The sequence below is a fragment of the Leptosomus discolor genome, chromosome 15 (assembly GCF_034619465.1).
Source record: "Leptosomus discolor isolate bLepDis1 chromosome 15, bLepDis1.hap2, whole genome shotgun sequence".
Lineage (NCBI taxonomy): Eukaryota > Metazoa > Chordata > Aves > Leptosomiformes > Leptosomidae > Leptosomus > Leptosomus discolor.
Window position 1 is genome coordinate 15,014,286 of NC_141405.1, and position 26,849 is coordinate 15,041,134.

General features: G+C 54.9%; 4 protein-coding genes and 6 non-coding genes across 11 annotated transcripts; 5 read left to right on the top strand and 5 right to left on the bottom strand.

Moving 5' to 3' along the window:
- Window positions 1-479: 479 nt before the first annotated feature.
- KCTD2 (potassium channel tetramerization domain containing 2) lies at window positions 480-8,264 on the bottom strand. The gene is made up of 6 exons (XM_086473426.1): window positions 7,968-8,264; window positions 6,137-6,245; window positions 5,414-5,505; window positions 4,625-4,720; window positions 1,580-1,705; window positions 480-989 (listed from the first exon to the last, which is right to left on the bottom strand). The coding sequence occupies exons 1-6, from the start codon at window positions 8,262-8,264 to the stop codon at window positions 960-962; spliced, it is 750 nt and encodes a 249-aa protein (XP_086329552.1). The 3' UTR covers window positions 480-959.
- Window positions 8,265-8,455: 191 nt separating this feature from the next.
- ATP5PD (ATP synthase peripheral stalk subunit d) lies at window positions 8,456-12,438 on the top strand. Its single transcript, XM_086473670.1, has 6 exons — window positions 8,456-8,488; window positions 8,815-8,945; window positions 10,742-10,838; window positions 11,644-11,715; window positions 12,056-12,118; window positions 12,235-12,438. The coding sequence occupies exons 2-6, from the start codon at window positions 8,824-8,826 to the stop codon at window positions 12,364-12,366; spliced, it is 486 nt and encodes a 161-aa protein (XP_086329796.1). The 5' UTR covers window positions 8,456-8,488; window positions 8,815-8,823; the 3' UTR covers window positions 12,367-12,438.
- A 1,016-nt stretch (window positions 12,439-13,454) lies between these two features.
- Window positions 13,455-17,420, bottom strand: LOC104341903 (5-hydroxytryptamine receptor 3A). The gene is made up of 9 exons (XM_009954714.2): window positions 17,375-17,420; window positions 17,030-17,190; window positions 16,474-16,518; window positions 16,268-16,377; window positions 15,419-15,585; window positions 14,566-14,726; window positions 14,219-14,429; window positions 13,868-13,987; window positions 13,455-13,699 (listed from the first exon to the last, which is right to left on the bottom strand). Exons 1-9 carry the CDS (start codon window positions 17,418-17,420, stop codon window positions 13,455-13,457), a joined length of 1,266 nt encoding a protein of 421 aa, XP_009953016.1.
- A 1,541-nt stretch (window positions 17,421-18,961) lies between these two features.
- Window positions 18,962-19,034, top strand: TRNAR-UCG (transfer RNA arginine (anticodon UCG)). The gene has a single exon. It is a non-coding gene; the product is annotated as a tRNA-Arg (tRNA).
- A 248-nt stretch (window positions 19,035-19,282) lies between these two features.
- On the top strand, window positions 19,283-19,355 carry TRNAR-CCU (transfer RNA arginine (anticodon CCU)). Its single transcript has one exon. It is a non-coding gene; the product is annotated as a tRNA-Arg (tRNA).
- Window positions 19,356-22,092: 2,737 nt separating this feature from the next.
- Window positions 22,093-22,165, top strand: TRNAR-UCG (transfer RNA arginine (anticodon UCG)). Its single transcript has one exon. It is a non-coding gene; the product is annotated as a tRNA-Arg (tRNA).
- Window positions 22,166-22,560: 395 nt separating this feature from the next.
- Window positions 22,561-22,633, bottom strand: TRNAR-CCU (transfer RNA arginine (anticodon CCU)). The gene has a single exon. It is a non-coding gene; the product is annotated as a tRNA-Arg (tRNA).
- Window positions 22,634-23,097: 464 nt separating this feature from the next.
- On the top strand, window positions 23,098-23,170 carry TRNAR-CCU (transfer RNA arginine (anticodon CCU)). Its single transcript has one exon. It is a non-coding gene; the product is annotated as a tRNA-Arg (tRNA).
- A 706-nt stretch (window positions 23,171-23,876) lies between these two features.
- TRNAR-UCU (transfer RNA arginine (anticodon UCU)) lies at window positions 23,877-23,949 on the bottom strand. The gene has a single exon. It is a non-coding gene; the product is annotated as a tRNA-Arg (tRNA).
- A 526-nt stretch (window positions 23,950-24,475) lies between these two features.
- MRPL58 (mitochondrial ribosomal protein L58) lies at window positions 24,476-26,849 on the bottom strand. 2 transcript variants are annotated; one of them, XM_086473725.1, is made up of 6 exons: window positions 26,700-26,849; window positions 26,275-26,311; window positions 25,989-26,048; window positions 25,266-25,348; window positions 24,989-25,158; window positions 24,476-24,708 (listed from the first exon to the last, which is right to left on the bottom strand). In XM_086473725.1, exons 1-6 carry the CDS (start codon window positions 26,847-26,849, stop codon window positions 24,624-24,626), a joined length of 585 nt encoding a protein of 194 aa, XP_086329851.1. In that variant the 3' UTR covers window positions 24,476-24,623. The 2 variants fall into 2 exon arrangements, with proteins under 2 accessions (XP_086329851.1, XP_086329850.1); XM_086473724.1 differs by having other exon boundaries at window positions 26,691-26,849.

A 26,849-nucleotide genomic window follows, 5' to 3' on the forward strand; every position in this document is an offset into this window, starting at 1 on the left:
AAGTCCTCCCTCGGCGAGAAGGAAGGCGGCAGAGAGCCCGCGCTGCTGGAGACAAACAAGGCAAAGCTGAACTCGGCAGCAACAAGTCCCTAAAACCTTGTGACTCTGCACCAGGCGAAGGTACGGCCGTGGCAGGGTGCTGGAGGGGGAGATGTCACCACTCTTCTTCAGCAGAGAAGGGTAAAGGACAGAACGGTCACTCTATCACTACTCGGGGTGAACACGGGTCTCTTTGTTCGTGCATGCGGAGTAACGGGCTTTGGGAAGTGCCAGGAGCCCACGTGGAATAGTGTCACCAGGGAGACCAGCGTCAGATGTACGTGCAACTCCCTCCCCTCAGTATCTACACTCAGCTCTTAGGAACTGAACAAGGAACAAATACAAAGCAAGGATGGAAAAGTTTGTGTGGGGTTTTTTTACAAGTGGTGGTTTTGTTCCTCCTTTTAAAGCCCTGTTGTTCTGATTGGGGGGGGGGGGGGGGGGGCTGGCTGATCAGGAGGGGGGGGAGCATCGCAAGGTCTCTGCACTTTTCTGGTGGCAAGACCTGGGTGCAAGAAATGGCACAGCTCAAATACAGATCTGCCCACCTGCGCCAGCCTGTGGAAGGTGGGACTGATCACAAGGGCCCGTGGACCTGAGCAACCTTCACAAAGGCTCCGACTGGGAATCCGGCCCAGCCATTGTTGGAAAAATTCAATACAGCGCTGGCCAAGAAAATAAAACAAATACTTGTGGAAAGGACCATCCCACTGGAAGAGTCTTTTCCTTCCTTGGTTTCCAGGGTAAGAGGGAAGCCTTTGGTTATGACCAGAATTATTTGCCGTTGGCAGGACAGGCTCGGCTTTGCTTTGCATTAGCTTGGCTACTGTACGGGGGCGAGGTTGCACTGCGGAGAGAGGCTCTGCCCAGCCAGACTGCCCTTCTGGCATCTGGGAGTTTGAACGGAGTGGGCACTCGGATTACATCCGGGATCCTCGCTCCTGAAGAATCTGAAAAAGAGGAGAGCTTCTATAAATGCCTTGGACAAGTTTAGATGCAAAAGTTCACGTTCAGAGTCCTTGGGGTTTTTTTTTTTGCAGAGAAAGGAAAGACAAAGTGACACGAGAGTAGCGTGCTGGCTTTTGGGCTACCATAACAAAGGACAGGCTGGTTAATCTGACTGAGCCCCTTCTCTAGAAATTCTGCTTAGCTGCCAGGAGTTAAGAACATCACCTTGTTGCTATCCTGGGGGGGGAAAAAAAAAGTGGATTGAAAGAGGAAAAAATAGCGTGTCTCTTCCTGCAACATCCTTCAACCACAAAACGTGACCAGTCTCAAAGGTCCTTGCTACGCTGACCTCCTTTTTCAAGTCTATCTCTTTCCTCCAATGTTTTGTCTTAATTTGAAACATACAAAGAGCCTTACTCTTGCCCTACAGTAAAACATGAAATCTTCTAAGAGGGGAAGATCACGCAGACAGGAGGCAGTAGGAAAGCTGGCACACAGAACTGCTGCTGCAAACGATGGATCCGCTAGTGTGAGAAGAGCTTTTTCTTTGCAGAGGGGAATTCAAGCCAACGCATCTGAGCAGACGCCTTACCTTTGCCTTCTCGCTCGGCTCCTTGACGATGCCATTGGTAGAATTGTTGAGCTCCCTGGACACGACGCAGAGGAATTCCGCCTGGTCTTCGTTTCCGTAGTTATAGGAAGATCCAATGCTGATCAGCTGCGCAACAGGAGACAGCCAAGGTAACGATCAGCAAGTCTTGACTTTTGCTTTATTCCTACAAGTGCTTTGTGAGGTAGGACTGGCTGGTGAGACCTGTTCTGGGCCTGAAGCCTCTCCCCGGAGCCTCCTGGATCACAGGCTTTCCCGTGCGCCCAAGGCAGGGACGCAGCTGAGCTCCAGGGCGCTCTAGCGGCACCTGGAGCCCCAGGGAGAAATTCCAGCCTCAAACTGTGCAGGGTTTTCAATCACCGAGGGCAGAAAGAGGAAAAACACGACAGATTTTGCAATCTATAATATCCAGCTACTTCAGCCACGGGGCAGGCAAGGCAGACGTCCTGGTCCGGACTAGACTGACCTCAGCGCTCAGCCTGCCTGCGACTCTGATGTGTAAAGCCTGGAAAGGCAATTCCTTACCGTGGACAGACGTTAGATTAACCAGGGGACACGTGGCAAACCGGCACCATTCTTTACCTAGATGTTGTCAAGATGGAGTTTGATATCTGTATAAATGAGATTATATTCTGGTACTGTTGTGATGAGGGGTCTGGACTCGATCCAAGAAATCCCATCTGTCTCATTTACTGTTATTACATTAAAAGGACATCCTGGAGAGCAGAGCTAATTTGTCATTTACAACTCAGTTCTGCTTTCCAGATAATAAATCTCAGTCATCCGAAGAAAGCAATGTGAATCTTTTCAACTGTGTATATCCAGGAAACTTTAACATGCAGCGTGCACCCTAACTTCCATGTCCTAATGGATTTTAGAAGAGACAGCTCCGTATTTATAGGAGACAGATGCAGTCCACAGCCTGCCTAGACGGATGACTATGTCTGTGGTTACAGTGCAGCTGCAGGAATACTTGAGGTGCTGTTGTACTGACTGGCCCCCAGCCCTGTTCTAAATAGGTTTGGATGTTTGTGCTGAGGGCAAAAGATAGACACATGATAAAAAAAAGAGGGTTTTTTTTTTTCCTTTTGCTTTCCTGCTCCCTGTCATGCCTGTTTAAGCTCTTGGATATCTCAATACCACACACCACTATTTACTCAACAAACACAAAGTATCTTCTGATGAAGACAGCAATTTTCCAGACTACTGAACTGTAGCTGGACAGGAGAATGGATTTCTGTTTCAAAAAAGCAAATTTCTATTCCAGCCTTCATTGAAGCAGGACTGAACGGTGCAAGGCAGAGAACCTGAAAGGCCGCCTGCTCCTCTGAGAACCCAAGCCTGACAGACAAGGAGGCTTCTACCACTTCTGGCTTCCCTGCAGGTTTCTGAGCCAGTCTTTGTGACGTTATGAAGTGACGGGATCCAAAGAGCCCACGAAGGGAACGTCTGCTCTGTCCAGTCACTGGCACCCAGGCTAAGAGGTAGCAACAGGCTCTCTTTGTCCCCACCATGTAGACCTGTGACTGACTTTCCTGACGTGTCTCAGCACGCCCCGCGGTGTGATGGAGGGAGGGCAGGAGCCAGGCTGGGTTGCACATCTGGGGAAAGCCCTTGGCAAGAGGCTGCAGCTCCAACGTGCCTCCCAGCAGGGCCCCTTTCAGCACGGGACATACCCCCTGCTGCCCCGCTGCCCCGTTCCTGCTCTGTGACCCAGCCTGGACCGGGTGGCAGCTGGAGAGAGGCTGTCCTGCTGCGTGAGGTCTGGCCCAGACCAAAGCACTGGATCTGGCCTCTTCAGCCTGGCTGCCCTGGGGGGTGTTGGAGCTGAATTTAAGTCCTGGGGAGGGCAACAGCTCCTGAGGGTGGCAGTGTGCTGGAGCGGGATGTGCAGGAGATTTTCCCGGTGCCTGCGGCGTACAGGAAGGAAGCTGGTAGGGATCTTGGTGGTTTGTGCCAAGGTTGTGGATGGCAGAGGGAGGGAGGGAACTGGAAGGGAACACACTAGCATTTGCTTCGTTTTAGCATTTTGACCCTCTCATCCTAGATTTGAAAAGCAAGACTAGGAAAGATGTAAAGGTGCAGATTCCCATGCAGGGCCCTGCCTATAGCCTCCTGGGTTTGGGGGTGGAGACGTGTGAAAGGCAAATTCTGTTCAGTAAATTTCTGGACACAAAACCTGGGTGTTGGAGAAGTGCATTTCCATAAAGCAGCTAGTGGCTCTTGGTCACAAGATTTCATTACCGGCTCACAGGGGCAAGAGTTTTTGCCTCTCCACTATGCAACAGGGGTTTTCAGGCATCACACAAGAGATAGATAGATACATATGAACAAGTGATGCAAAGTGCCATTGCCAATCCTAAGCCTCACTTTGTGTCAGCACATTTCCCACAACATCCCCTTGAACTGAAGCTGGACTAACTGGGAAGACAGCAGAGCTGTAACCCACAGAGCCTACTCTGCAGTTTCTTCATACAGCGTTAACGTGCGGGCCAGCTGGTTTCCAGTCCTCCATCCTCTGAAGAGGAGACTGTGTTTGATTCCAGAAGCCAAATCTGGAACTAATGCCACATGCAACTTCACTGACACCTGGCCCCGAAACCGGCTGCGTGACAAAGGCACCTGCAGGGCCCGTGTTTCTCATGTCACTCAGTGCTGCTTTAGCAAATGCAGGAGTGAGGGACTTTCAGCTTCCAGAAGAGTCGTGCTGTGTTTTTCCACGGCTCTGCTAATTTTCCTGGATAAAACTGTTGTACTGGGGCCTGGTATGTGTGATGAAATGCAGAAGGGAAGAATTGCTCTGGGATTTGAGAGGGATACAAGAAGTCCTGAGAGAAAAGGAAACCTCTCTTGGCAGTTTGAGTGACTTCTCGTTTCCCTGTCAGTTATTTTACACAAGCGGACTGCTGCTCAGGTCAGACTACTTATTCAGAAGCGAAGCGCAGTGTGAGCCCCAATTCCACAGCAAACTCTGCTCATTCCGTAAGCAGCTTTCCAGGGGATTCTGCTGTGCTTTGGCAACGGTACCTGTTCGAATTTCCACCCGTCGGACATAGTGGACACCATCTGTGTGAGCTCTTCCTCTTGGCACTGCAGGACTCTGTACACGTGCTTCACAGGGCCCTAAAGCACGGAGAACAGAACCACGTGTGAGCTTAGCCATTGTTATACTAGTGTGAAGCTAGAAAATGATCCAGCCTCTCCTGCTCTGTTGTCTTATTTGAGGAAGTCTGAGCCCCAGAGGCTTTGAGGTTTCATCCTTCTGACCACCCAACCGACTCTAGAACGGGTACATACGTTGGCACACTTCTCTTAAAAGCCTTCTAGGCGCCTAAGGGCCAGGGAAAGCAAAACTACTTTGGCTTTCAAAGCCATTTGCTGCATTTTGAAAACATTTCTCTTCTGAAATTGAATCTACTGGGTATGTTAATATCAGCTGAGCCGCAATGGGACAATTGCCAGAGAGACAGCTATAAAGGGAAGAAAATCGTTTAGAGAAGGAAGATTTGGAGCTATTCTTTACCTAAAAAAGCAGTATGTTTTGCTTTATAACTACCCATCTTTGCTCCTGGCCCCTCTTGTTTAACTGCCTTTTCCCTGCAATGCTAACAAGATGACTCAGTGGGCTGTGCTTATGAAACCAAAATGGATGCTCTTTCCTAGCTGTGCCCTGGATCTATCTAAAAGCACTTATATCCCCGTTAAAGATGACAGCTAAACCGAAGAACTGCTACCAGCACTGTTGACAGCCACTCCTGTCCTGCTGTGCTACCGAAAACGACTGATTTCATACCCCAAAATGTCCTTGTGCATTACCTGGGAGGTTCTGTTCTCGTTGTCCCGTATCCGCTCCTTCACCAGCCGCACCAGAGATGCGATGTTGTAAAACTCAGCTTCTTCCAGTACCCCTAAGAAAGGAACCAAAAGCAAGAGACAAATTCCGTTACTTTGTACAGGGCAGAGTGCAGGTGACTCTGCTACAAGGGTGCAACGCCTGCTCCTGACTCCCAGTCTGGCCCAGCTGGGAGAAAATCCCCAAATGCTGAACAGACTGTGCCACTGATCCCGTGCTGCCAGGCTGGAAGAAAATGACCAACTAGCTGTCACCTCCTTGGGTGACTTGGGATGGTCTGTCTTAAAGTTCCCTCCTTTCTCTGGGATTATCAGAAACCTCGTGGCACGACCTCTATGTTGTTCGCACAGCCCCGTTCGGGGACAGTCCCCGAAGCTGCCGGCCTGCAGAGACCTGCTGCCTGGGGAGGGGGAGGAGAGGCGCTGACAGATCTCTGCTCACAGCAGCCTTTGAGCTAAGCAGCACAGGGGTGGGTTGTGCTACAAGCTGCAGGCCTCTGCTTTCAGGAAGATCCAGAACTTAATGACTTAATCCCTGTTAACGAGCATCCTTCTGAGAAGCTCCCGGCGCTAACAGCACCGCTGGGAGCTGCAGCTCGCTCCCGCCCTGGGCACCGTTTCGGAGGAGGCTCTGGGACGCTGCTGTCACGCAGGGCTCGCAGCTCTGCCCCTGGACTTTTCTCTCACCTTCTTCTGCAAGCTCCTTGTTGATGATGAGCTTCCCGTGTCGGAGGTAGTTCAGTATCGGACCAAAATACGTGGGGTCTCTATCGATGAGATACGCCCCTGTCTCATCCTGTGGAGTGTGTGCAGGGATAGAGCAGAGATGGTAAAGTGGCACCAGGAAAAAAATCATTTCAGTTGAAAACAATAAATTGAACAGTTTGTCTTTGAGAACCTGGATTAATTGCCTGTGAAAGGTGGACTAATGACTCCACGTTTAAACCAACATTTTGTTTTCAGCCTCTGAACTCAGCTACAAACGTTGCAGCTCAACGCTGCTGGCAGATGCTTCAAATTAAGCCCTTCTATGAACAGAGATTATATATCCAAAAAGAAAAGCAGGGCTTGGCAGTTTTTCTTCACTGCAAGAATAAAACCAGGAAGCTGGCCGTTGTGTTCTGTCTAAATTTGTTTGCCAGACTAGTCTAACCAGAAGACTACGGAGGAAAACTGGCTCTCCAGTTCCAGCTAACAGCGTATGATGGTTTAAGTAGCTCTTTTTTTTTTCTTTCTACTACTGCAAATGCACGCTGGGATGCACCAGCCGTGCCTCTAGCCATACAATAACTATTGGCATCAAACAACCAACAATTCACAACCAAAAGCATTTCTTGAGCCAGTGATGAAGCCCTGAGAAATCCTGTGCAGAACCCTTTCATCTCCCTCCCTTAAATCACTTTAAAGCAACATTTGTCCTGCCAATCGATCTGCTCCAAAGCAACAAAACACTCTAAAATGTCATCTCCTCTGCTCGCTGATGCTGGTGACTGCTGTTTTGATCATGAGCAGGATTTTTCTTTCAATTAAACTCTGAACAGAGTGGCAAGAGACCCAACTAATTCTCACTCTGACCTACCCACAAGATATTAGCACAACCTTGCGCAGCAGATCCTACAGAAAACCTGCAATTACAAGAATAACTGTTTGCCAAATCCTCACCATAAACTACAATGACTTCAAAACTATCCACTCATGCAAGAAACGTGCATTGTGATCTTTTATGAGAGCAAAGTGAAATACATTTAAAAAAAAGTACATGCTCAGGGTGAGAAATTGTTAAATTCCTGTTTCTGGGAAAGTTTCCTCCTAGTTCCCTCTCTGCTACAGCCACTGTGGGAAGGTGCTGGTTTGCTCCTTGAGGGGAGCCACGTCACCGTTGGAGGTGGAGGGCATCGGTGCCTGCAGCACCTGCGTGTTCCAGGCACAAGGGCAGGCTCTTAAGCCCCGTTCTTGGGGATGTGGCCAGGTCTGTGGCCCTGTAACGGGACACGAGGGACAAGGAGACAGTGTGTGTCAGAGCTACGTGTGCCCCGGGGATCGTGGGAGTGGGGCTGCTGTGGAGACCGGCCCATCCCCACCACAGCGTCAGCGGCTGCTGGGGCTGCAGAGCAGCGTCAGGGGGTGCTGGCCCTGGGGACACGGGCAGCCGAGGCTGTCACCCCGCCCGTACCGCGGGGCTGGCCCTGGGGACACCGGCAGCCGGGGCTGTCACCCCGCCCGTACCGCGGGGCTGGCCCTGGGGACACCGGCAGCCGGGGCTGCCACCCGGCCCGTACCGCGGGGCTGGCCCTGGGGACACCGGCAGCCGGGGCTGTCACCCGGCCCGTACCGCGGGGCTGGCCCTGGGGACACCGGCAGCCGGGGCTGTCACCCCGCCCCTACAGCAAGTCGGGGCGCTGCTCCCCGGTGACACCGTCTGCCGTGGGGATTAAGGCGGCTCAAGGAGGGGCGGTCGCCACCCGGTCCCGGGGCCTCGCCGTCGCGGGGTAGGGGCCGGCCCCCGCCGCGGCCTCACCTTGTCAGAGCCGAGCTCGGGCCCGTCCTGGCAGCAGAGGCGGCACAGGAAGGACTTGGGCTCCCGGCACAGCGTCTGCCGGGTGCTCACGAAGTACGTGCCGCCCACGTTCAGGCGCACCCACTTGGAGGCGGCGGGCGGCCGGGCCGCACCGGGCGGGGACAGCGCCCCGCCGGAACCCGCCGCCGCTCCGGCCGCGCGGGGGCTGGGTGGCCCCGGCGCTCCCCCGGGGCCCGGACTGGGCGTGCGGCCCCGCGGCGGCCCCTCCGCTGCCGCCGCCGCCGCCAGCTCGGCCATGGCGGCGCCGCTCAGAGCCGCCGCGTCGCCATCGCCGCCCGCTGCACCGCCCCGCTCCGCCGCCGCTTCCGGCGCGAAAACCACTTCCGGGGCCTCAGCGGCGGTCACCGGGAAGGAGGGGGATGACGCTTTCCGGTGGGACTGCGCTCTGATTGGGTGGCGGGGGCGGGATTTCCGGCGTTGCCCGCCTCTGCGCCTGGGGACGGCGGTGGCGGTCAGTGAAGGTGAGAGCGGGGCAGCGCCGCGGCGGGGCCGGGCCGAGGGGGCGGGAAAGGGGGGTCCTGGGGGCGGGGACCGGCCGGGGAGGGGGGGATCCGGGATCCCCGGGGCTGGGGGAGGGTCAGGCCGGGCGGCGGTGGAGGGGGCGTGAGGCCGCGGCGGGGCCGGGCCGAAGGGCGGTGCAGCGCGTCCCGGGCCCCCGCGTCCCGGTCCCCCGCGTCCCGGTCCCCCCTCCTGCCCCAGCCCGTACCCCCCCGGGCCGGGGCCACCTTCGCCCTGCTCGCCCCCGCCGCAGCGTTAACCCACCTGGTGTCCTCTCCCCGGGGCGCAGCCGGGAAGCATGGCGGGCCGCAGAGCTGCCGTCAAGGCCCTTGACTGGGCGGCCTTCGCCGAGAGGGTGCCCCCCAACCAGAAAGCCATGTTCAACGCCCTGAAGACCCGCAGCGACGCGCTGTCGGCCCGGTGAGTGTCTGCCCCGCCGCCGCTGACCGTGTGGGGTGGTTCGGTCCCTCAGCTGAACCGTTCAGCCTCGGTGCTGCTGGGTTGAGCCAGCGTCGGTGTCCGGGGTTTCTGCAGAAGTGTCCTGGCAGACCTTAAAGCAGGTCACCTTCAAGGCAGCTGGTGGCTTTTTTTGGCAAATCGTCTTTACTTAATCCTCCCCAGAGTAAAACAGTAGCTGCAACGTCGAACAGCAGTTGTGGGAGAGCGGTTTGCTCTGGCGTGCTCAAAACAGTTGGCAAAGCTTTTGTTAGTCCGTTCAATGCCGTGCCCATTCACAGGCCTCCTCAGATCCTTCAGCATCCGCCCCGTGGTACAGGTGGCGTTGGCTGTTGCAGTGAACATTGCTGATGGCCTCCAGCTCAGCGTGGTGAAAACTGCCCAATCCTTTCTGGCAAGGCTGCACCCGGAGGGGCTGCGTAGCAGTGCGAAGTGGAGCAGGGCCCCAGGCTTGTGGTGGGTTGACCCTGGCCAGGTGCCCACCAAAGCCACTCATATCACTCTCCCCTTCCTCAATTGGACAGGGGAGAGAAAAAAAAAAAATAACAACAGGCTTGTGGGGTTGAGATCAGGACAGGGAGATCACTCAGCCTTTACCGTCACGGGTGAAACAGACTCGACTTCAGGAAAATGTAATGTATTACCAATTAACGGAGAGAGGAGTAATGAGAAATAAAACCAAATCTTTAATCACTTTCCCCCCACCCCTCCTATCTTTCCCGGGCTTAAGTTTGGTCCCGATTTCTCTTCCTCCTCCCCCTCAGTGGCGCAGGGGGACTGGGAATGGGGGTCAGGGTCAGTTCATCACACTGTTGTTTCCGCCGCTCCTTCCTCCTCAGGGGGAGGACTCCTCACACACTTCCCCTGCTCTGATGTGGGGTCCTTCTCATGGGAGAAAGTCCTCCATGACTTCTCCAGTGTGAGTCCTTCCCACAGGCTACAGTTCTCCATCAACTGCTCCAGCGTGAGCCCCCTGCCATGGGGTCACCAGCAGCAAACCTGCTCCAGCGTGGGCTTCTCTCTCCCCACGGGCCACAGGTCCTGCCAGGAGCCTGCTCCAGTGCAGCCTTCCCACGGGGTCACAGCTTCCTTCAGGCACCCACCTACTCCGGTGTGGGGCCCTCCACGGGGTGCAGGCAGTCATCTGCTCCCCCGCACATGGGCTGCAGGGGGACAGCCTGCCTCACCGTGGTCTTCACCACAGGCCGCAGGGGAATCGCTGCTCCGGTGCCTGCAGCACCTCCTGCTCCTCCTCCTTCACTGCCCTGGGTGTCTGCAGGATGTTTCTCTCACACATTCTCACTCCTCTCACTCGCTGCAATTCCTGCTGCCCAACAACTTTTTCCCTTTCTTACATACGTTATCCCAGAGGTGAAAAACGCTGTCGCTGATGGGCTTGGCCTTGGCCAGCGACGGATCCCTCTTAAAGCCGGCTGGCATTGGCTGTATTGGACATAGGGGAAACTTCTAGCAGCTCCGTGCAGAAGCCACCCCTGTAACCCCCCACTACCAAAACCTTGCCCTGCACACACAAACCCGTCACAAGGCTGAACTCCTTGTCTGTGGGGAGAGGTCTGTTTCATGGGCAGAGGGACGTGCAGGACCGCTCTGTCGCTGCTTGCTACAGACAGACCCAAAAAGATTTACCCCAAACTTGGCAGGCTCTGCAGAGGCTCTGGAAAGTCCCTGTGGCAGAGAGCAAACGGCAGCGCCGGGTGACTCGTGGTGCGGGCTGTGACTGGTGTCCTCTGTCCCCTCAGGCTGGCCGCCCTGCCGGAGAAACCCCCGGCCATCGACTGGGCTTACTACAAGGCTGCTGTTGCTAAGGCTGGCATGGTGGATGACTTCCAGAAGAAGGTCAGTCCCTCTGTCAGCTGGGTGTTGCTCTTTGGAGGTTTCAATGGGGAATGTCTTTGGTGGCGAGAGGAAAACACAAGAATTGGCAGGGGGGCTTGGTTTTGGCTGGCAGGTGCCCCAGCTTCACCTCCTGCAGATCAGCACCATCTTTTGGGAGGAAACCTGTGGCACTGTGCGGTGAGGAAGGTGGTGAGAGAAAATTTGGTCAGTTGTTTGGGCTGCAGGAGTGTATTCGGGCAGTGCCTCTCCTGAAGCGAACGTTGTAAGTGTTTCTCCAGCTGACTGACTGGGAGGTCGTGGTGAGTGGGGCTCTGCACGCTGTGAAACGTGTCGAGCTGACGGATGCCTGCGGGGTTGCCGTTCTCTTTGTAAGCAGGAACTGGAAAGCACGAGGGGTGGTGTCACTGGGACTGTGAAAATTGTCCTCCCGAGACTGGGAGGACCCACTGGCCTCGGATCTGGGAACTTTGTTTTGGGGGAGTGTCTGCGATACACTAGGTCTTTGGTATGAGACTTTCTCGCTGTGCTTTGCTCTCTGCGGTGCTGTGATGGATGTGTGTAGCTTTCTGGGTCCTGTGGTGGTGTGCAGGACGGAATAGATGGCTTTGAGCTCGCAGGGGAGCAGTGCTGCTTGTGAAGGGCACAGTCAAGCTGCAGCAATCAGTTTTAGAAGGCTCGTTCACTGACACACTTGTGGGCCTGTCCTAGGAAGGAACGCTCCCTGCTCTAGGGAAATGACCTCGGTGGGAAGGATTATTGCAATCAAACCAACCCTGTAAAACCATTTTTCTCTTTCGGTTTGCAGTTCAGCGCCCTAAAGATTCCTGAGCCAGTGGATACCCAAACTGCCAAAATTGATGCCCAAGAGAAGGAAGCTGTGAGTGTTTAAACTGTTCCCTGATGCTGGGGTTGTCTCTGACTTCTGTGGGGATGGGAAGGGGTCGGAGGGAAGGGATGTTCCGTGTGGGGGTGTCTGCGCAGGCAGGGCAGCCTGAGCTGCGGCGTGGCGCTGGTCTTCACCCCTGCGTCTGCCCTTTGGCTGAGCGAGAGGATCTCTGCACGTGGGACGGTTTGGCTGTTTGGGGTTTGATCAAGGTTCTGTCCGCTTACCTGGTGTAATGATGATGAGTTTTAATTGAAAGCCTGGGGTTGCAGGTTCACTCTACGTCGCTGTCTTTGTCCTAACCATATTCACCCCGTCCTCTGCCCTCCTGCAGGCGAAGAGCACTGCTGAGTACGTGCAGGCTTCCAAAGCTCGGGTTGCCCAGTACGAGCAACAGGTAAGTCTGGACTTCGCTTAGTGATTATTCTCTTTAACCCAGCCTGGTTCTTACTGGTGTGGGCTTTGCTCTTGCCTGCTGACAAGTGACACGTTTGTCTCTGTTCCCACCTCAAGCTTCAGAAGCTCAGAAGCATGATTCCCTTTGAGCAGATGACGTGTGAAGACCTGCATGAAGCCTTCCCCGAGACCAGACTGGACAAGGAGAAGTATCCGTACTGGCCCCACAAACCCATTGCTGATCTGTAAACTGGTCTGGAAGCAGTTTGTCTAGCGACTGTCAGACTCTGTGATCTTCTGAATAAAGTGCTTTCCTTCCTGTCCGTGGCTTAGACCTTAGGCATGAGGTTGCAAGGTTTTGAGACACGGGGAGCAATGCACTGACTTCCAAACAGCCTGGTTTTCCGGGGTTTTGTCTTTTCTACCTGTGAGCTTGTTTCTGTACAAGGACCAAGATCCCAGCTGGAAGTTTTGATCAAACTGAGTCTTACTGCATCTTCTGTAACGTAACTGTCCCTCTGTGTAACCACGTGGTGCAGGGGATGTAGTTCTGCCGTCGCAGGCAAGTAGTTGCTTCGAAATTGAACGTACAAAGCCTTCTGAGGGGCTGGAGGGGTTTTGGTAGTGATCTGCCACGCAGTGGGAGACGTCTCAGTAGCTCTACGGGCAGAGGCCTCGGGCTGTTGTCTCGGTTGGCTGCGATGGTTTAGGTGCAGCCAGTTGCAAAAGGGATTGAAGGAGTGTAGATGTGTTGAGATACCCTTAAACCCCCCCAGTTTTGTTTTGTTATGTTTTTTAAACCTCACAAGTATCACCCCTTTAATCCTGGGGATCCTGGTCTCTCTGTCCTGGGTTTCTGAACGATGTGGATCTCGCTGAAACTCACCGAAACAACAGCACAAACGCTTCAGGCTTGCGCTGTTTTATTTAACTATCGGAGGTGGAATTATCGAACACCTTTCCCCAAAGTGGAAACGCCTCCATAAGAAAAGAAGAGCATAAACTCCCTTTTCTGTTGGTCGTGTTTGTGTTAAGAATTACAGGCGCATAGAAGGAAGGTATTGTCCCCAGGTGTCACAACTGTTTTATTCAAAGACCTTGCTAGCCCGTAGAATACTTAAAAACATAGGTAGTTCTACTGAGCTAGAGTTCAGAGCACTAAGCATGCAGATCTCCTGCCCTGTAGGTTTGACTTTTTAATATTAATTATTTTTCGTGGAGGCAACTGAAACAACTGCAGCTCTATGAATCAAGCAGGAAAAAAACCCCATTACAGTGGAGGGGTTAGAAGCAACACGATGGGGAACAACGGGACTTGCACAGCGCAGAGGTGGCCTCTAGCTGCTCCATTTTATGAAAATAATAGCAAAAAAACCCAGGGACAGGAAGAAGTGACTGTAGAGAAGCACCTTCTCCAGAACGGGCAGAAACGCGTCGTGCTCCTGCGGTTGCCCGCAGGGCTTGGCCGGCTGCCCTTTCTCCTGGGCCTTCGCGGGAAGGTTCCGCAGTTGGGCGCCTTCCTTGGCGAGGTGTTTGGTGCTCTGGTTGCTCAGGGCTCTCGCCACCAGCTCGGCGGGCACGTCTGCAAAGAGCCAATGGCACGTGTCAGCGTAGGGGGGGTTGGCAGGTGACCCCTGTGACTGATCCTGCCTGGGGCACTGGTTGCCCTGAGGAAACCCGCCCTGGCTCAAACGATCCCGCAGTAAACGGCACCGAACCGACTGGTTGAGGAGGTTATGGGTGGCTTTACCTTGCTGGAAGCTTCTGAGAACCGTTTCTAAGCGTAGGGATTTGTGCTGCTGGTGCAAGAGGAAGAAGGTGTCCAGCACGGCCATGATCATCAGCAGGAAGGTGCCTAAGAAGAACACCACTGCAGAACAACACAAACACAAAGCAAGCCCTTGGTGATCGGCATCATTTTCTCGAATGTAATCCTGTCTGCGTTCAGTTGCCTGGTGGGGAAGGGGGGGACATTTGTGACCAGCAAGCTGGTAAAGCTTAGCTGCTCATGCCTTCGGTGTTCATGAACACCCAAAGACCTTCCTTGGGGTTGGTACCTGTGTAAAAAATCAGTTAGTTTTTGTTCAATAAAGATGGGTACCTATTACGGGTGGTTTGTTGGAGGAAGTCGGGAGGATGTCGTTGAGAATCACAGCTAACATGGAGCTGCCAAGGATGATGGCAATCTGGAAGCTGATTTTCTCCTCGAGAGAGCTGGGTCCGAACAACACAGCCATATCCAGCATATACATGGCGCACGTTGGGAGGATCAGGTTCAAAACGTACAGAGTGGGTCGTCTCTCCATGGAAATCTGTTGAAGGAGATGGACAAAATGTAGGTGAGCAGGAGGTAACTTACTGTGTCGAGCAAATGCTTGTTCCGTAATGCAGAAAATTACTGGGTTTTGTGGCAAATCAGTGCAATACAATGTGAAGGTGCTGCCGTACCACATAGGTGACCACAGAAAATTTGTCATCATCCAGCTCTTCTGTGTATTCAATGATGCTCAGGTTGGTGAACTTCCATTCTCCATCAGTTAGGAAGTAACTCTGGCTGGTTTTCATCATCTCAGCTGTCGTCCGTCTCGTCTTCATGACAAGGTCTGCTACTGCTTGGGCAGGAGGCATGGGAGGAGAGAAGTTGAAGAATTTAGGTGTGTATTAGAGGTCAATTATTTCCTCTCCCTTTCCCTCCCAAACAAAGGTGCTTGCAGATGGGGAAAGGCAATGTTTCTTGCACTGCTGGGGTTTCTTAGCCCATCAGGGAGAAGTTAAAAAGATTGTTGGTGAAGAGACTTGGCGGGGCCTCTGGGAATGTGGATCAGAGGGGCAATCTCTGTTGAATTTAGGACAGTTGCCCTTTGCAGATGAGAGCTGGAGGGGTTTGTGTCACCTCTGCTTGTGTTTCAGCCCCTCCTGTTGGGATGAGCTCTGTCTGCAGTTTGGATCCCTGAAACTGTCCTTAATTTCCTCTTGTTTCCACGGCTTTCAGGTACGTTTAAAGACCAGTCCTGCAAAATTGTATGTGGACAAGCAGCCTTGTTGCAGGAAGCCTCCTAGTCTCTGTTTGTAGAGACCAATCCTGGGGGAAACTTGCCACAGAACGTTCGTGCAGAGAAGTCGCTGGGAAACGTGCCAAACCAGAATGGCAGAGTTTTAGCTCATTTTCCCTGGTATTACATGACCTCAACCCTGCTAACCCAGTGTGAGTGTGTGGTGCTGCTAAGGGAACCCAGGAGTTAGCCAGGGTCCCTCTCATCTATTCCTACATCTGCAAATGTAGCCCAGCTTGCTGCTGTACCTGGGTAGAGGAAGGAAGCTATGCTCAAGTTGCATGTCTGGGTGTCAAAGGGAAACTTGAGGATCATCAAGCTGCACGTTAAGGTGACCTGGAAGGGCTGGGTGGAGTTGAAGCCGCCGTTGTGCGTGATGGCCAGGTATTCCAGGTTCGAGTTTAGTCCGTTCACTCTGGAGGAAACAAAAGTGGAGAGCGACCGAGCTCCAACGCTCCTCGGTCCCACAACAGCCTGAGCTCTGAGCATCCTTTCGGGAGGACTCTGCGCCGTCACCCAGCCATGGGACGCAGCGATGAGGAGAATAAACCTGGGGCTGGTGAGTGCCTCTGGAGTAAGGTTTGTAGTAGCTCTGCACCTCCAGGGGGAACTCGTAGCTCTGCACCTCCAGGGGGAACTCCTTCCTCCCTCCCCTCTGCTTCCCACTCGCCTGGGGCAGGGGTTCGCTGCTGGCTCTGCTGTGCTGCAGAGCTGCCTCCCCCTCCTTCCCCCCCAGCCGAAGAGCCGGCGGCGGTGCCCACCCCTCTGTCAGACCCACAAGGGCTCTGTCCTGTGTCTTACAGCAAACTGCGAAGGGGCATTTCATTCCACGACATTGCTGGTCTCTGCTGCTTCCTCGGCTTTAGCTACAGCCCAGGTGGGACATTTCTGGAGCTGTTACAGTATTACGGAGCCACAAAGTGCTTTGTATAAACTGTGGTCGCTATTAATCTAAATTACGAGGTTCTTGGTTACAGAGAGCTCATGGGAACAACTTTTAACCGTATGAGTTTATCCCGTTTCCTACAATAATACCAACAGTTTGCGTTCGTTCTATTTCTCTTAAGCCAGTGGATAAAAATGAAAAGTGAACCTACCGCTCTAAAATGAAGAGGGGGGGAGACCAATATGCATCCATGGGCAGAACGATTTTGGAAATGTTACAGAAATCCTGCGGGTCCCAGGTAACAAAAGGGTTTTTCCACTCCTGGGGGAAGAAGTTGCAGGAGAGAAATGAGTGCCGGGCTCAGCACCGGCCGTCGTGCTGGGCGTCACAGGAAAGAAACGCTCTTGAGGGACCCACCTGGTTCAACACGAAGTAAAAAGTGACTGTCTGGAGCTTTTCAACCTGGAGAAACAAAAGAGAAGATATTTAGCTGATTTTCGTAGGTCCATCCAATGCAGAGCCCAGCGGTTCTCCCCTGTTGCTCTTGCAGCGGACAGCACAGATTGCGGCAACTCGGCTCGGGAGGAGAGCTCGAGGATCTTGATCCTGGGGCTGAAGAGTGGGAGCATACGGTCCAATGGCTCGGAAAAAAACATAAGTTGTTTGTTGTTAACATTTACGTGCCAGTGCCCTGCAAATGCACTGCCCGGTTCAGGCACTCTGCAGGTGTCTTTAGAGCCTGCTATAAAGCAGGCTGCTCGTCTGAACTTCTTCCTGGAAGTAGGTGGGAGAAAATACTCCAGATCTTCCAAAACCACTTGCAAACAGCAGCAAGCTGAAGAAGTGGAAGGAGCTGATTCTCATCCCCATGGACTTGCTGGCCCAGCCCTGGCTGGCAGCAGACACAGACCCCAATCTTGCAACAGCCCAGTTTTCTGGTTGTAAAGACTCGACAGGAGTTTTGGGTCCTTACCACAGAGAGAATAGCCACCAGCATAAAATCCATCTTCACTTCCACAGGCTCCTTCAAGTTTGTCTTGGGCAGTATGTGTGCGTGCAGCTTGCTGTGAGAGGAAACGTTCAGGTAGTCAACAACATCGTAGTAGGTGCAGTTGTGCCTCGGAGCAGCCCCTGCTAGAAAAACAAATTCCACTTGAATCACAAAAGGATTAGGCAAGATCTCAACCTGTGAGAGGTGTACCAAAAGAAAAAGGGAATGGAGCTGTGGATATGAAACCCCTCCTTAGCACAGGTGAGTCCCTTCTCACGTAGCTGAGAACAGAATTACACAAAGCTTTTCTGTCCCTCTTGAGCTTACCTGTCCCAAGAGAAAAGGTGAGGATAGCTATAAAAGCTCGCTGCATCGTCTCCTGCTTCCAAATACAGAGGCAAGTGATACCCTGTGTCTTATGAACAGTTCAAGGACACGTCATTTGTAATGTAGAAGTTGATTTTACATTTATTAATGAGGGATGGATATTTTGTAAACAGAAGCTAGACTTTTTATGTATTTATTTGCATTGGAAGAAAAAAAATTGCTAATGGTTTGATGCACTCAGCTGGCTCTTGGGAGCAGCCTTTAGTTGTGGTAAAGGAAAAATAAAGTCATTAAAAAAAAAAATCAAACAATTTGAGGGAGAGAAAAAGAAAGGGCCCATCTTCACAAAGAAAAGGCGAGGAGCCAAAGCCACTCAGAGGCAAATCTTCTCTCATTTACAGAGCTGAGAGTCTGCTCCAGCCCCACTGAAATGGAGTGGGAATCGTGGGCGTTGGAGCATGTCTTCATTTCCCAAAGCACTGAGCCTTTCATGCGCCCACTGATTTACTGTTTCTGCCTCCTTGCTCGTCTCCCATGCTCTGGAGGTTCTTCTAATAGAATCATAGTCCTCACAGCTAAGAAGAAAGGCTCAGAGATTTTTCTTTTACCTCTCCGTCTGTCTTTCCCTCAGCCGCCCTTCTCTCCATCACTGCCTATTTTTTCTGCTGTGATTCCAGTGATACCTCCAGGTGCTCGAAGCGATGGTTCCCTTGTGGGGCAGCAGCTCCAGTTCTTGTGTGCTTGGGAAGTCTCATCCCACTGGAACATCGTAGATGGCACTTTATTCCTGTGGTATCCAGTAGTGTCTGAGATAGGAGGTGGGAAGCGTATGGGCTGTGAGACATGGTTTAAATCAGACATAGGGGGCATGAGGAGAAGTAGGGGTGACCTCTGTGCTGGTCTTGGGGGCTGTGTTGGTTGTAGGGGCTTACACTGGTGGGTGACAGTGTCACTAGAGGTGGGACAATGTTGAGTCCCCAGAATGGCGCTAGAGGTGACGGCCTCCAGCAATCCCTTCCGTTTGCCAGCAGCTGGTGGGATGCGAGTACCCGGGAGCTGCGAATCTGTCCCATTGCAGGTCCCCACCTCGTCCTGTGGCAGCCAGGTTCCTCGGCTCCCCTGCACGCTCTGCACAACATCTCTCCCGCAGCAGCTCGCCGTGGGGGCCAGCGAAGGGAGGGAAGCCGGACCCGCGGGGCACTTGCGAGGCTGGGTGAGGCGATGGGATGACTTGGATGCCCAGCGAAAGCTCACACTGCGCAGCACCCTGCTTCTGCCTCTCCCCAGCAAAGCACCCAAGCCCCGGCTGCAGGACTGTCCCCCGGCTGCAGGACTGTCCCCCGGCTCCAGCGCAGCAACCGCAGCCGCCAAGCCCCGCGCTTGGTTTCCCCAGGGCCCGGCTGCGGCAGTGGATGGCCCTTCCCCGGCCCCGGCTGCTGCCGTCCCACCGGGCCCCGGCACCCGGGGTGCTCCAGCGCCGCCGCCGCCCGGGGGCACCGGTGGGATGCAGCGGGGGGGGGGGGGGGTGGGGGGTGGGAGCGATGCTGGGGCTGGCAGCATCACGGGGGGGGGCGGTCCACCAGCGGTGACCGCGTGGCCTAATGGATAAGGCGTCTGACTTCGGATCAGAAGATTGAGGGTTCGAGTCCCTTCGTGGTCGGTCATTTTTTTCTACGGCCCCCCCTTCCCCCTTTTAAACCCGCTCCAGGTTTTCCCGCTTCTCCCTTCGCACCCCTCCCCCTCAGCGGGGCGCAGGCGAACCGCAGCCCCACGTTTGGACCGTGACACCCCCCCCGCCCCCCGCCGCTCTCCGGCGCAGCCCCGCTCCGCTCCGCGGCACCGGCGGGTCCCGGGGGCGGGCGCCGGGGTCAGGGCTGTTCCCGCGAGCTGCGGCGCGCGCTGTGCGCAGCCCCAGTGGCCTAATGGATAAGGCACTGGCCTCCTAAGCCAGGGATTGTGGGTTCGAGTCCCATCTGGGGTGAGACGCCTCGCGGCTTTTGCCGGTGCCACTCCCGTTTCCGTGCTCCTTCCCTCCCGGTTGAGGGCGGCCGGTCCCGCCCGGGGCTGCCGGGCTCCTTCTCCCGCTGCTGCCAGCCGTCCGGCGGGCGCTGGCTTCGGCTGCTCGGTGGGAAGAGGCTCGCCATCCCCAGTGGCAGGTGTCAATTATGGAATCACAGGATGGTTTGGGTTGGAAAGGACCTCACAGACCGTCCAGTTCCCACCCCCTGCCCTGGGCAGGGACACCTCCCACCAGGCCAGGTTGCTCCCAGCCCCATCCAGCCTGGCCTTGAGCCCTGCCAGGGAGGGGGCAGCCACAGCTGCTCTGGGCAACCTGGGCCAGCGCCTCAGCACCCTCACAGTGGAGAATTTCTTCCTAATATCTAATCTAAATCTACCCTCCTTCTGTTTGAAACCGTTACCCCTCATCCTATCACCACTCTCACTGATCAGGATCCCTCCCCACCTTTCCTGCAGCCCCCTTTCAGAGCTGAAGGCCGTTGTAAGGTCTCCCTGGAGCCTTCCCTTCTCCAGGCTGAACAACCCCAATTCTCCCAGCCTGTCCTCACAGGGGAGCTGCTCCAGCTCCCTGAGCATCTTCATGGCCTCCTCTGGACCCGCTCGAGCAGGTCCATGTCTGTCTTGTGCTGGGGGCCCCAGAGCTGGATGCAGCCCTGCAGGGGGGTCTCACCAGAGCAGAGGGGGGCAAACCCCTGCCCTGGACCTACTGGCCACACTGCTCTGGATGCAGCCCAGGATGCCATTGGCTTTCTGGGCTGTGAGCACACATTGCTGGGTCATGTTCAGCCTTTCATCCCCCAGAACTGCCGAGTCCCCCTCCACAGGGCTGCTCTCGCTCCACTGATCGCCCAGCCTGTGTCTGTTCTTGGGGTTGCTCTGACCCAGGTGCCCTTGGCCTTGTTGAACCTCATGAGGTTTGCACAGGCCCACCTCTCCAGCCTGTCAAGGTCCCTCCGGACGACATCCCTTCCCTCCAGCGTGTTGGCCACACCACTCAGCTTGGTGTCATCAGCAAACTTGCTGAGGGTGCACTCGATCCCACTGTCCATGTCACCAACAAAGGTGTTAAGAAGATTAAGAACATTAATGCGCTGGGAGAACCCAGAAGTGCAAATAAGACAGCGCTGCTGAACGTGTGTGTCCGAGTGCAGCTGCTGGAGACAGAGCTTGCGGAGGGGAAGCCTGAAAAGGGAGGTCAGGGTGGTGTGTTTTGGGGCAGCAAGATCCCCACAGCAGCTCCAGGCTTCCTCACTGTGCCCACAACTGCTGTACACAGGCTGTACGGGATGCTGTTGGGACGATGTGGATCTCTGCTCCCGGCCAGCGGTCCCAATTTAGATCTCATGAGAAAGGGAAGCAACAAGGAGTGGCTACAAACTGCCCCGGGCTTCAGCGCAAAGGTGGATATTTTTCCAGCCGGTCGTGTGGTCCCGCATGCCGAGTGCTCAAGTGAGGCTGTTGCTGAGGGAATAACAACCAGCTCTCGGGATCTGTTGATGAAAGGATGATTTTTGGAGGGGTGTTAATGGCAGGATGGGTCTGGCTGGGGCACAGGCATCTTTCAAGGTGTCCCAGAAGGTGCGAAAGCAGAGCAGTTAAACCTATTTATTTAGCCTTGTCTGGGCAGACCTGGGTCTGTGTAGGGTCAGGGCTGAGCAGGGAATTTCAGCTGCATTTTTACCCCCTCTGGGTGCTCCTTGTATCACCAGCTGCATCTGACCCCCAACAAAAACCCAACTGATGTTGGGGGATGACAGCCTTGCAGGTGTCAGGCAAACCTCCTCCCGGAGCAGGACAAGCGCTAATGGGAAGGAAGCTTCACTCTGCCAGAAACCACATCTCCACGAGGGGCTGGTCGTTGGGGTCGTGCAGTTTGGCTGCGCTGCCCTGGGACCAGAGTCCTTCACGTAAGTGCTTTCAGAATAATGCCCTCTCAGGTTTGTCGCACTAAAAAGCTGCTTGGAGGGGCTTTTCTTACGGAGTTAATGGGTTTTAAAAGGCAGCTGCGGTCAGAGTGGTATCACACTAGTAAAATGTAAAGTGAAGTTTCTTACTAAGTAATTTTTCCCTCTTACGTGTGCGAGGAAATGACTGCTGCCTGGAAAGCAGCAAACCTGCTGAAGCCCCAGGCAGCTGAGCTGCAGGTCCCCGTGCCGCTCAGCCTGGGGGCTGGGGAAAGGGGCTAAAGGGGGAGGTCTCCAGGCTGGTATTGCCTGGAACCAGTTGACTTCCCCCTTTTTGGGTGACCAGCTTCAGGGCTGTGATTGAAAGCACGGCCAGAGAGCATTCCTATGAGTTTGTACAGCATCAGGTGTCTCCCGGGCAGTGTCTGCTCTTCGTATTTTGGGTTGGATTTGCGTTCTGAGTTGCTGGCATCCTGGCAAGATGGCTTGAGCAGCAGGCAGCGAAACTGGTGGCAGGAGGGGGGGGATGTCGCCACTCCAGCCTGCAGGATTCCTGCACGGCACAGTCTCCACCAGCACATATGGGGTAAACTGAGGCTGGGGGGGGTGTCTGCGATGACTTGCTGGCACACGGGGTCCCATGGGAAGAGGGACCCTGCTCCTGCTCACCCCCATTGCCAGTGCTGGGCCGCGATCCCAGGAGGAATGTGAGTGTGGGCAACGCGCAGGGGGTGGGGGGACCCCCATGGGACCCCCCTCGGTGTGTGTCACTGTCCCCAAACCACAAGTATGGGGGACCACGTGGCCTAATGGATAAGGCGTCTGACTTCGGATCAGAAGATTGAGGGTTCGAGTCCCTTCGTGGTTGTTTTAAAGCCACGAGAGGGTCTGGAGTTGTTTAATTTCCCCGTGGCACCGGCTTGGGGGGACGGCGAGCGGCATCCCCCGGGGTGGAGCCCGAGGGAAGGTGCCCGGCTTTAGGGGGGGCTCTGCTCTCCATCCCTCGGGGGTCTCCCACCCGGGGCGATCTGTGCCCCCCACGGCGGGGCGGCAAGCCCAGGGCTCCCGGTCCCGGGGGTGGAGACGAACCGAACCGGAGCTAAACCCCAGCTGGGGCCGGCTCCCGGGGAGGACATAAAAGGGCGTGGGCGACGCGGGCTGGGGCGTTTTGCCGCTGCAGGGAGCGCCCGGTGAGCTGCCGCGGGGCTGGGGTCTGTGTGTGTAAGGGGGAGGGGGGGGTCCCCACGAAAATAAAGCGGCCTCCACCCCAGGTGGGACTCGAACCCACAGTCCCTGGCTTAGGAGGCCAGTGCCTTATCCATTAGGCCACTGGGGCCGCGCGACCGCCGCCGCCCCCCTCCTCTGCCCCGCACCCCCCCGCGGTTTTTCCGCGGGGATCCTGAGCAAACGGCCCCGGGGGCCGCCGAGGAAGCGGGTGGGGGCGTGTGTCTGCCTGCACCGAAAACCGGCGGTGGGCGCCGGCACCTCCCGCCCCGCCGGCGGGGGGAGGCCGTGCAGGCGGAGCTAGGCCCTTGGCGGGGGTCTCCGGCCCCTTTCCGCGCCCCCCCCCCCCCCCCCCCCCCCCCCCCGGTACAGAGCGGGGGCTGCGCTGGGCGGTTTCACCGGGCGGTGGAGGGCGGGGAGCTGCGGGTCGTGGCGGCGGCGCTGGGGGGACGTTCAGCCCCGGGGGGGGTGTCTCCTGGGACGGTGTGGGCCCCCCCTCTCCCCGCAGGGTCCAGCCGCGGTCCCCTCTGGCCATCAGAGAGTTAAGTTAAGGCACCAAAAACAGCGACGTGCGTAGCCCCAGTGGCCTAATGGATAAGGCACTGGCCTCCTAAGCCAGGGATTGTGGGTTCGAGTCCCATCTGGGGTGACTCTTTTCCTCTCCGGCGGGGGGCGGTCGCTGCTGCCGCCGTGAGGGCCGATGCACCCGCAGGGCACCCCAGAAGCTCCCTGGCTCGGGCACCCTGACGTGGCTTCTCGGGGTGGGGGAGCCTCTCGGTGGATGAGCAAGCAAAATGTTGGAATGTTTTTTAAATCCCTGAAATCTGCAGCGCCTCCAAACCCTGGTGCCGTGCGCTGGCTCCGAGGCTTGAAACAAAATTTTGCAGCTCTTCCGCGGGGCCCCCAGCTGATGTTCGTGTGGTGACATTCAGCGTCACAAAGACACCCGAAGCCGCGACACCCCCCCTTGCTTGTAAGGGCCAGGGCGCAGGACGGAGCTGCAGCCACCTTTGCCTGTGTGACAGGGAGCTGGAGCTGGCAGCCACCCCCTTCCCAGGCTGAAAAGCTTTTTGGGCAGGGGAAAACGGCGTGTCTTTGCTCCCCTTGCTGGGCAGGGGTGTCAGGACGCATCATGCATTTTGGGGAGGACATGTAGGATCTGAGCGCTCCGGTTTTTCTGCAAGTGGAAATGCTGGTCTGGGATGTGTAAGGGGGGAGCTTAAGTTCCTCCCTCCAAAGGGGCCGAGGCACTGGCTGTAGCAGAGCCCCCCCACCCCTCACCGTGCCCCAGGGACCAGCAGAGAACGCTTAACCCCTCTTATGTGGGGTTTTGCCTAAAACAGAACCCCCTTCCTCACCCCAGGTGGGACTCGAACCCACAATCCCTGACTTAGAAGGCCAGTGCCTTATCCATTAGGCCACTGGGGCCCTGTAAGGAAACCAAAAAAGGGTAATTTCATTATTTTTGAGACGTCCCCCAGTGAAGGAACCCGGCAGTGGTGAAGTTCACTACACCACAGAACTTCGTTCTCTTTAAACAGGATCCACTAACGAGCAACTCATGACGCCTGTAAGGCTCGGCCTGAGGATTTCTGGGGTTCCACCTCGAGGGCCAGAAGCCTCCTGTACTTACAGGGTGGTTTCTGCCTTTATGCACTGGTTTTGCTTAGGAAAAAAAATCGACTAAAATAGAAGGAAAGTGCTTGAAATGGTGAATACTCTATTTGCTACTTAGATATGTAGTTAAGACTGCTTTTACTCTTCCCTTTCCTTCCCCAAAAATCCACTGCTGCTTTTGTGTTCAGCAGCAGAGGGTGCTCTCACAGAGGCCAGAGCTGGATAAAGGACACAAGAATTAAAAAAAGCAGCTGACAAAAATCTGAATTTTTAGTTTCTCTCAAACATGAACAATAATTTTTCTGCAAAATGACTGTCAGGCTGTCACAGTGTATCATTACGTTCAAAAGGAGAGGTTAAATATTTTTATTTACACTTTTAGACCATTTTTATTCAATATAGCCCATGAGTTCAGCATCATCTACAGCTGCCAACGCCATTTCTTTAAAAAGATGGTATGCCAAGGACTTTGCTCTCCACTGTGCTCAGTCGAAGTCTGCCTTCCTGCTCTGTTTTATATTTGAGTGTATCTTTTTCTGTCGTAGTCGTTCACGGTTCATTTTTTCCACCCTAAAACAGAATGAAAACATCCTTTAGCGTACAAAGAAAACATTTAAATATCCAACTTTGAGCACAATTATAATGTAGATTTGATGAGCTGACAAATGTCCACAGATAGAAAAAGCAGCCCCTGTTCTTGCAATGCTACCCAGGAAAGCAGCTAAAATCTAACAGACCAGAGATTTTTTTAAAAAAAAGGAAATCCAGATGTGTATGAAGAAGATGGTTTAAAGATGCTGCAAACTAAATCATGTAACAGGATAATCTGAATCCATTTCAATAAAGATACCTCTCTATGAGCTTCTGTGTTGTCTCCTTAGACACCACCTTGGGCGTCTCGGTAGCCTCCGTGATCATGGTTCTGATTTTTTCTAAACAAATTGCCAAATTCCTCATTTGGTAGCGACTCTCTTCGGAGTTCACAATCAGCTCACCAGCTCGGTTTATCTTATTCCTGTGCTGAAAAGGGGAAAACGTGATGTGATCGCTGGAACCTCGTTAGACTGGTCACGTTCTGTCTGGAAGTGTGACACTGAAACGGTGGCTGGAAGGGGGAGGGCAGTTACCATCAGTGCCATTTTTTCTCTCACAGCTTCTGGAATCCAGTCTGCTGACGCCAGGTGGAACCGAACTTCCGCCTTGGTATTCACTGGGAGGAAAAACAGGAATATTTTTTTTCCAATGTAATGGCTTGCCTTCCTCAGCTCTAAGAGACAATACAGTCTGTTCAATGCTGGCTTTGAATGTAGGATGATTCCAGTATTAATTTCCTGAAAGATCACCATTTTTTTCTTGCTATATTTTTACAAGACAAACTCTAAATTTTTATGGAGACTCTGTCACGGTACCTGCCTTTCTAGACGCTACAAGATTTATTGCTATCACCAGTCACTAACTACCTTATTTTTAACGGCAGAACAGGAAGTATTTTTAGTTTATTTGAATTAAGCTGAGAATTGATTGTGCTGTGAAGTTTCAGAATCCAGTTGGCTTGGTGTACGTTTGATCAATGAAAACAGATTAGGCAGAAGTGGTGTTTTGTGTGACATGCGTAGCAGCAACAATCCCAGTAAGAATTCGTAGGAGAATCCAGTATGTTACCACTGGTCTCGACTGCTACGAAGACTCAGAGGTTGGGTTAAAATAGAGGGTGATGATAATGAAAAATCAGCATCGGGCAGCACAAAGACGCTCTTTAACTTCAAGTTCTCAATATTTTGCCACAAAGTATAGCAAAGCAACTGAAACCTACGATTTTTCCTTGCAAAGTGGGAGAACCTCTTCCTCACCTTTATTGACGTGCTGCCCGCCAGGGCCGCTGCTCTGGCAGTAGGACACGGTCAGGCGAGCTGCAAGAGAAGAGCAGCAGTGCGCTGACCCGAGACACGTCCCCGGGGGCGGGGAGCGGGGGCGACCCAGGCCGCCGCACGCAGGTCTGGAGGACGCCTGTGCCTCGGTGGCGCTTTCGTTCCCAGCTCGGTGCCGGGCGTCGAGCACGGACGCCATAGTCCGAGCTTAACCCACCTCCGGGCGCTTAGCCCAGGCCCGGCCCGTTCGGGGGGGGACGACACTCACCCAGGGGGATGTCGAGGGTGGCCGGTGGCTTCTCCTCCTGGAAAACACCGCGGGGTGCCCGCCTTAGGCGCCGGGGGAGCCGGGGCGCCCCACCGGCCCTTGGGGCCTGGCCCCGCACACAGCCAGGGGCTGCCTGGCCCCGCCCACGCGCGACGGCACCGCCCCTTCTTGCTAAGCCCTGCCCACCCACCGTAGCAGCTCATGCGGCAAAAGCCCCGCCCCTCCCCGCGAAGGCACCGCCCCCCCGCATTAACAGCCTCTTGTGCTAAGCCCCGCCCACGCGCGATGGCACCGCCCTCTTGCTATAAACCCCGCCCACCCGCTCGGTGTCACTCAGGCGCTAAGGTCCGCCCCACACTACGCCCCGCCCCTCGCTTGTCTTCCTTCCTTCCCTCCCTCCCTCCCTCCCCCCCCGCCCCGCTCACCGGGGCGCCGCCGTCCTGCCGCGGCGGGTACAGCTTGTCCAGGCTGTAGGCGCTCCGGTACTCGGTGCCGGCGGCGGCCCGCTGCGAGAGCCTGGCGGCGAGCAGCCCCAGCCGCGGCCGGCATAGGCCCCGCAGCGTGTGCGCCGCCAT

What these genes read in the sequence shown, in the direction of transcription:
- MRPL58 (XM_086473724.1), bottom strand. Translation starts at nt 26,849, where the DNA reads ATGGCGGCGCACACGCTGCGGGGCCTATGCCGGCCGCGGCTGGGGCTG. An exon ending in GCGGCGCCCCGGTGAGCGGG is followed by an intron (nt 26,312 to 26,690) that starts GCGGGGGGGGAG and finishes GGTGTTTTCCAG; the next exon opens with GAGGAGAAGCCACCGGCCAC. An exon ending in CACCCTCGACATCCCCCTGG is followed by an intron (nt 26,049 to 26,274) that starts GTGAGTGTCGTC and finishes CTTCTCTTGCAG; the next exon opens with CTCGCCTGACCGTGTCCTAC.
- KCTD2 (XM_086473426.1), bottom strand. Translation starts at nt 8,264, where the DNA reads ATGGCCGAGCTGGCGGCGGCGGCGGCAGCGGAGGGGCCGCCGCGGGGC. An exon ending in CCGAGCTCGGCTCTGACAAG is followed by an intron (nt 6,246 to 7,967) that starts GTGAGGCCGCGG and finishes CACACTCCACAG; the next exon opens with GATGAGACAGGGGCGTATCT. An exon ending in AGCCGAGCGAGAAGGCAAAG is followed by an intron (nt 990 to 1,579) that starts GTAAGGCGTCTG and finishes CCTCTTTTTCAG; the next exon opens with ATTCTTCAGGAGCGAGGATC.
- LOC104341903 (XM_009954714.2), bottom strand. Translation starts at nt 17,420, where the DNA reads ATGCAGCGAGCTTTTATAGCTATCCTCACCTTTTCTCTTGGGACAG. An exon ending in TGGTGGCTATTCTCTCTGTG is followed by an intron (nt 16,519 to 17,029) that starts GTAAGGACCCAA and finishes TTGTTTCTCCAG; the next exon opens with GTTGAAAAGCTCCAGACAGT. An exon ending in TTTACTTCGTGTTGAACCAG is followed by an intron (nt 16,378 to 16,473) that starts GTGGGTCCCTCA and finishes TTCTTCCCCCAG; the next exon opens with GAGTGGAAAAACCCTTTTGT.
- ATP5PD (XM_086473670.1), top strand. Translation starts at nt 8,824, where the DNA reads ATGGCGGGCCGCAGAGCTGCCGTCAAGGCCCTTGACTGGGCGGCCTTC. An exon ending in ATGCCCAAGAGAAGGAAGCT is followed by an intron (nt 11,716 to 12,055) that starts GTGAGTGTTTAA and finishes GCCCTCCTGCAG; the next exon opens with GCGAAGAGCACTGCTGAGTA. An exon ending in TTGCCCAGTACGAGCAACAG is followed by an intron (nt 12,119 to 12,234) that starts GTAAGTCTGGAC and finishes TCCCACCTCAAG; the next exon opens with CTTCAGAAGCTCAGAAGCAT.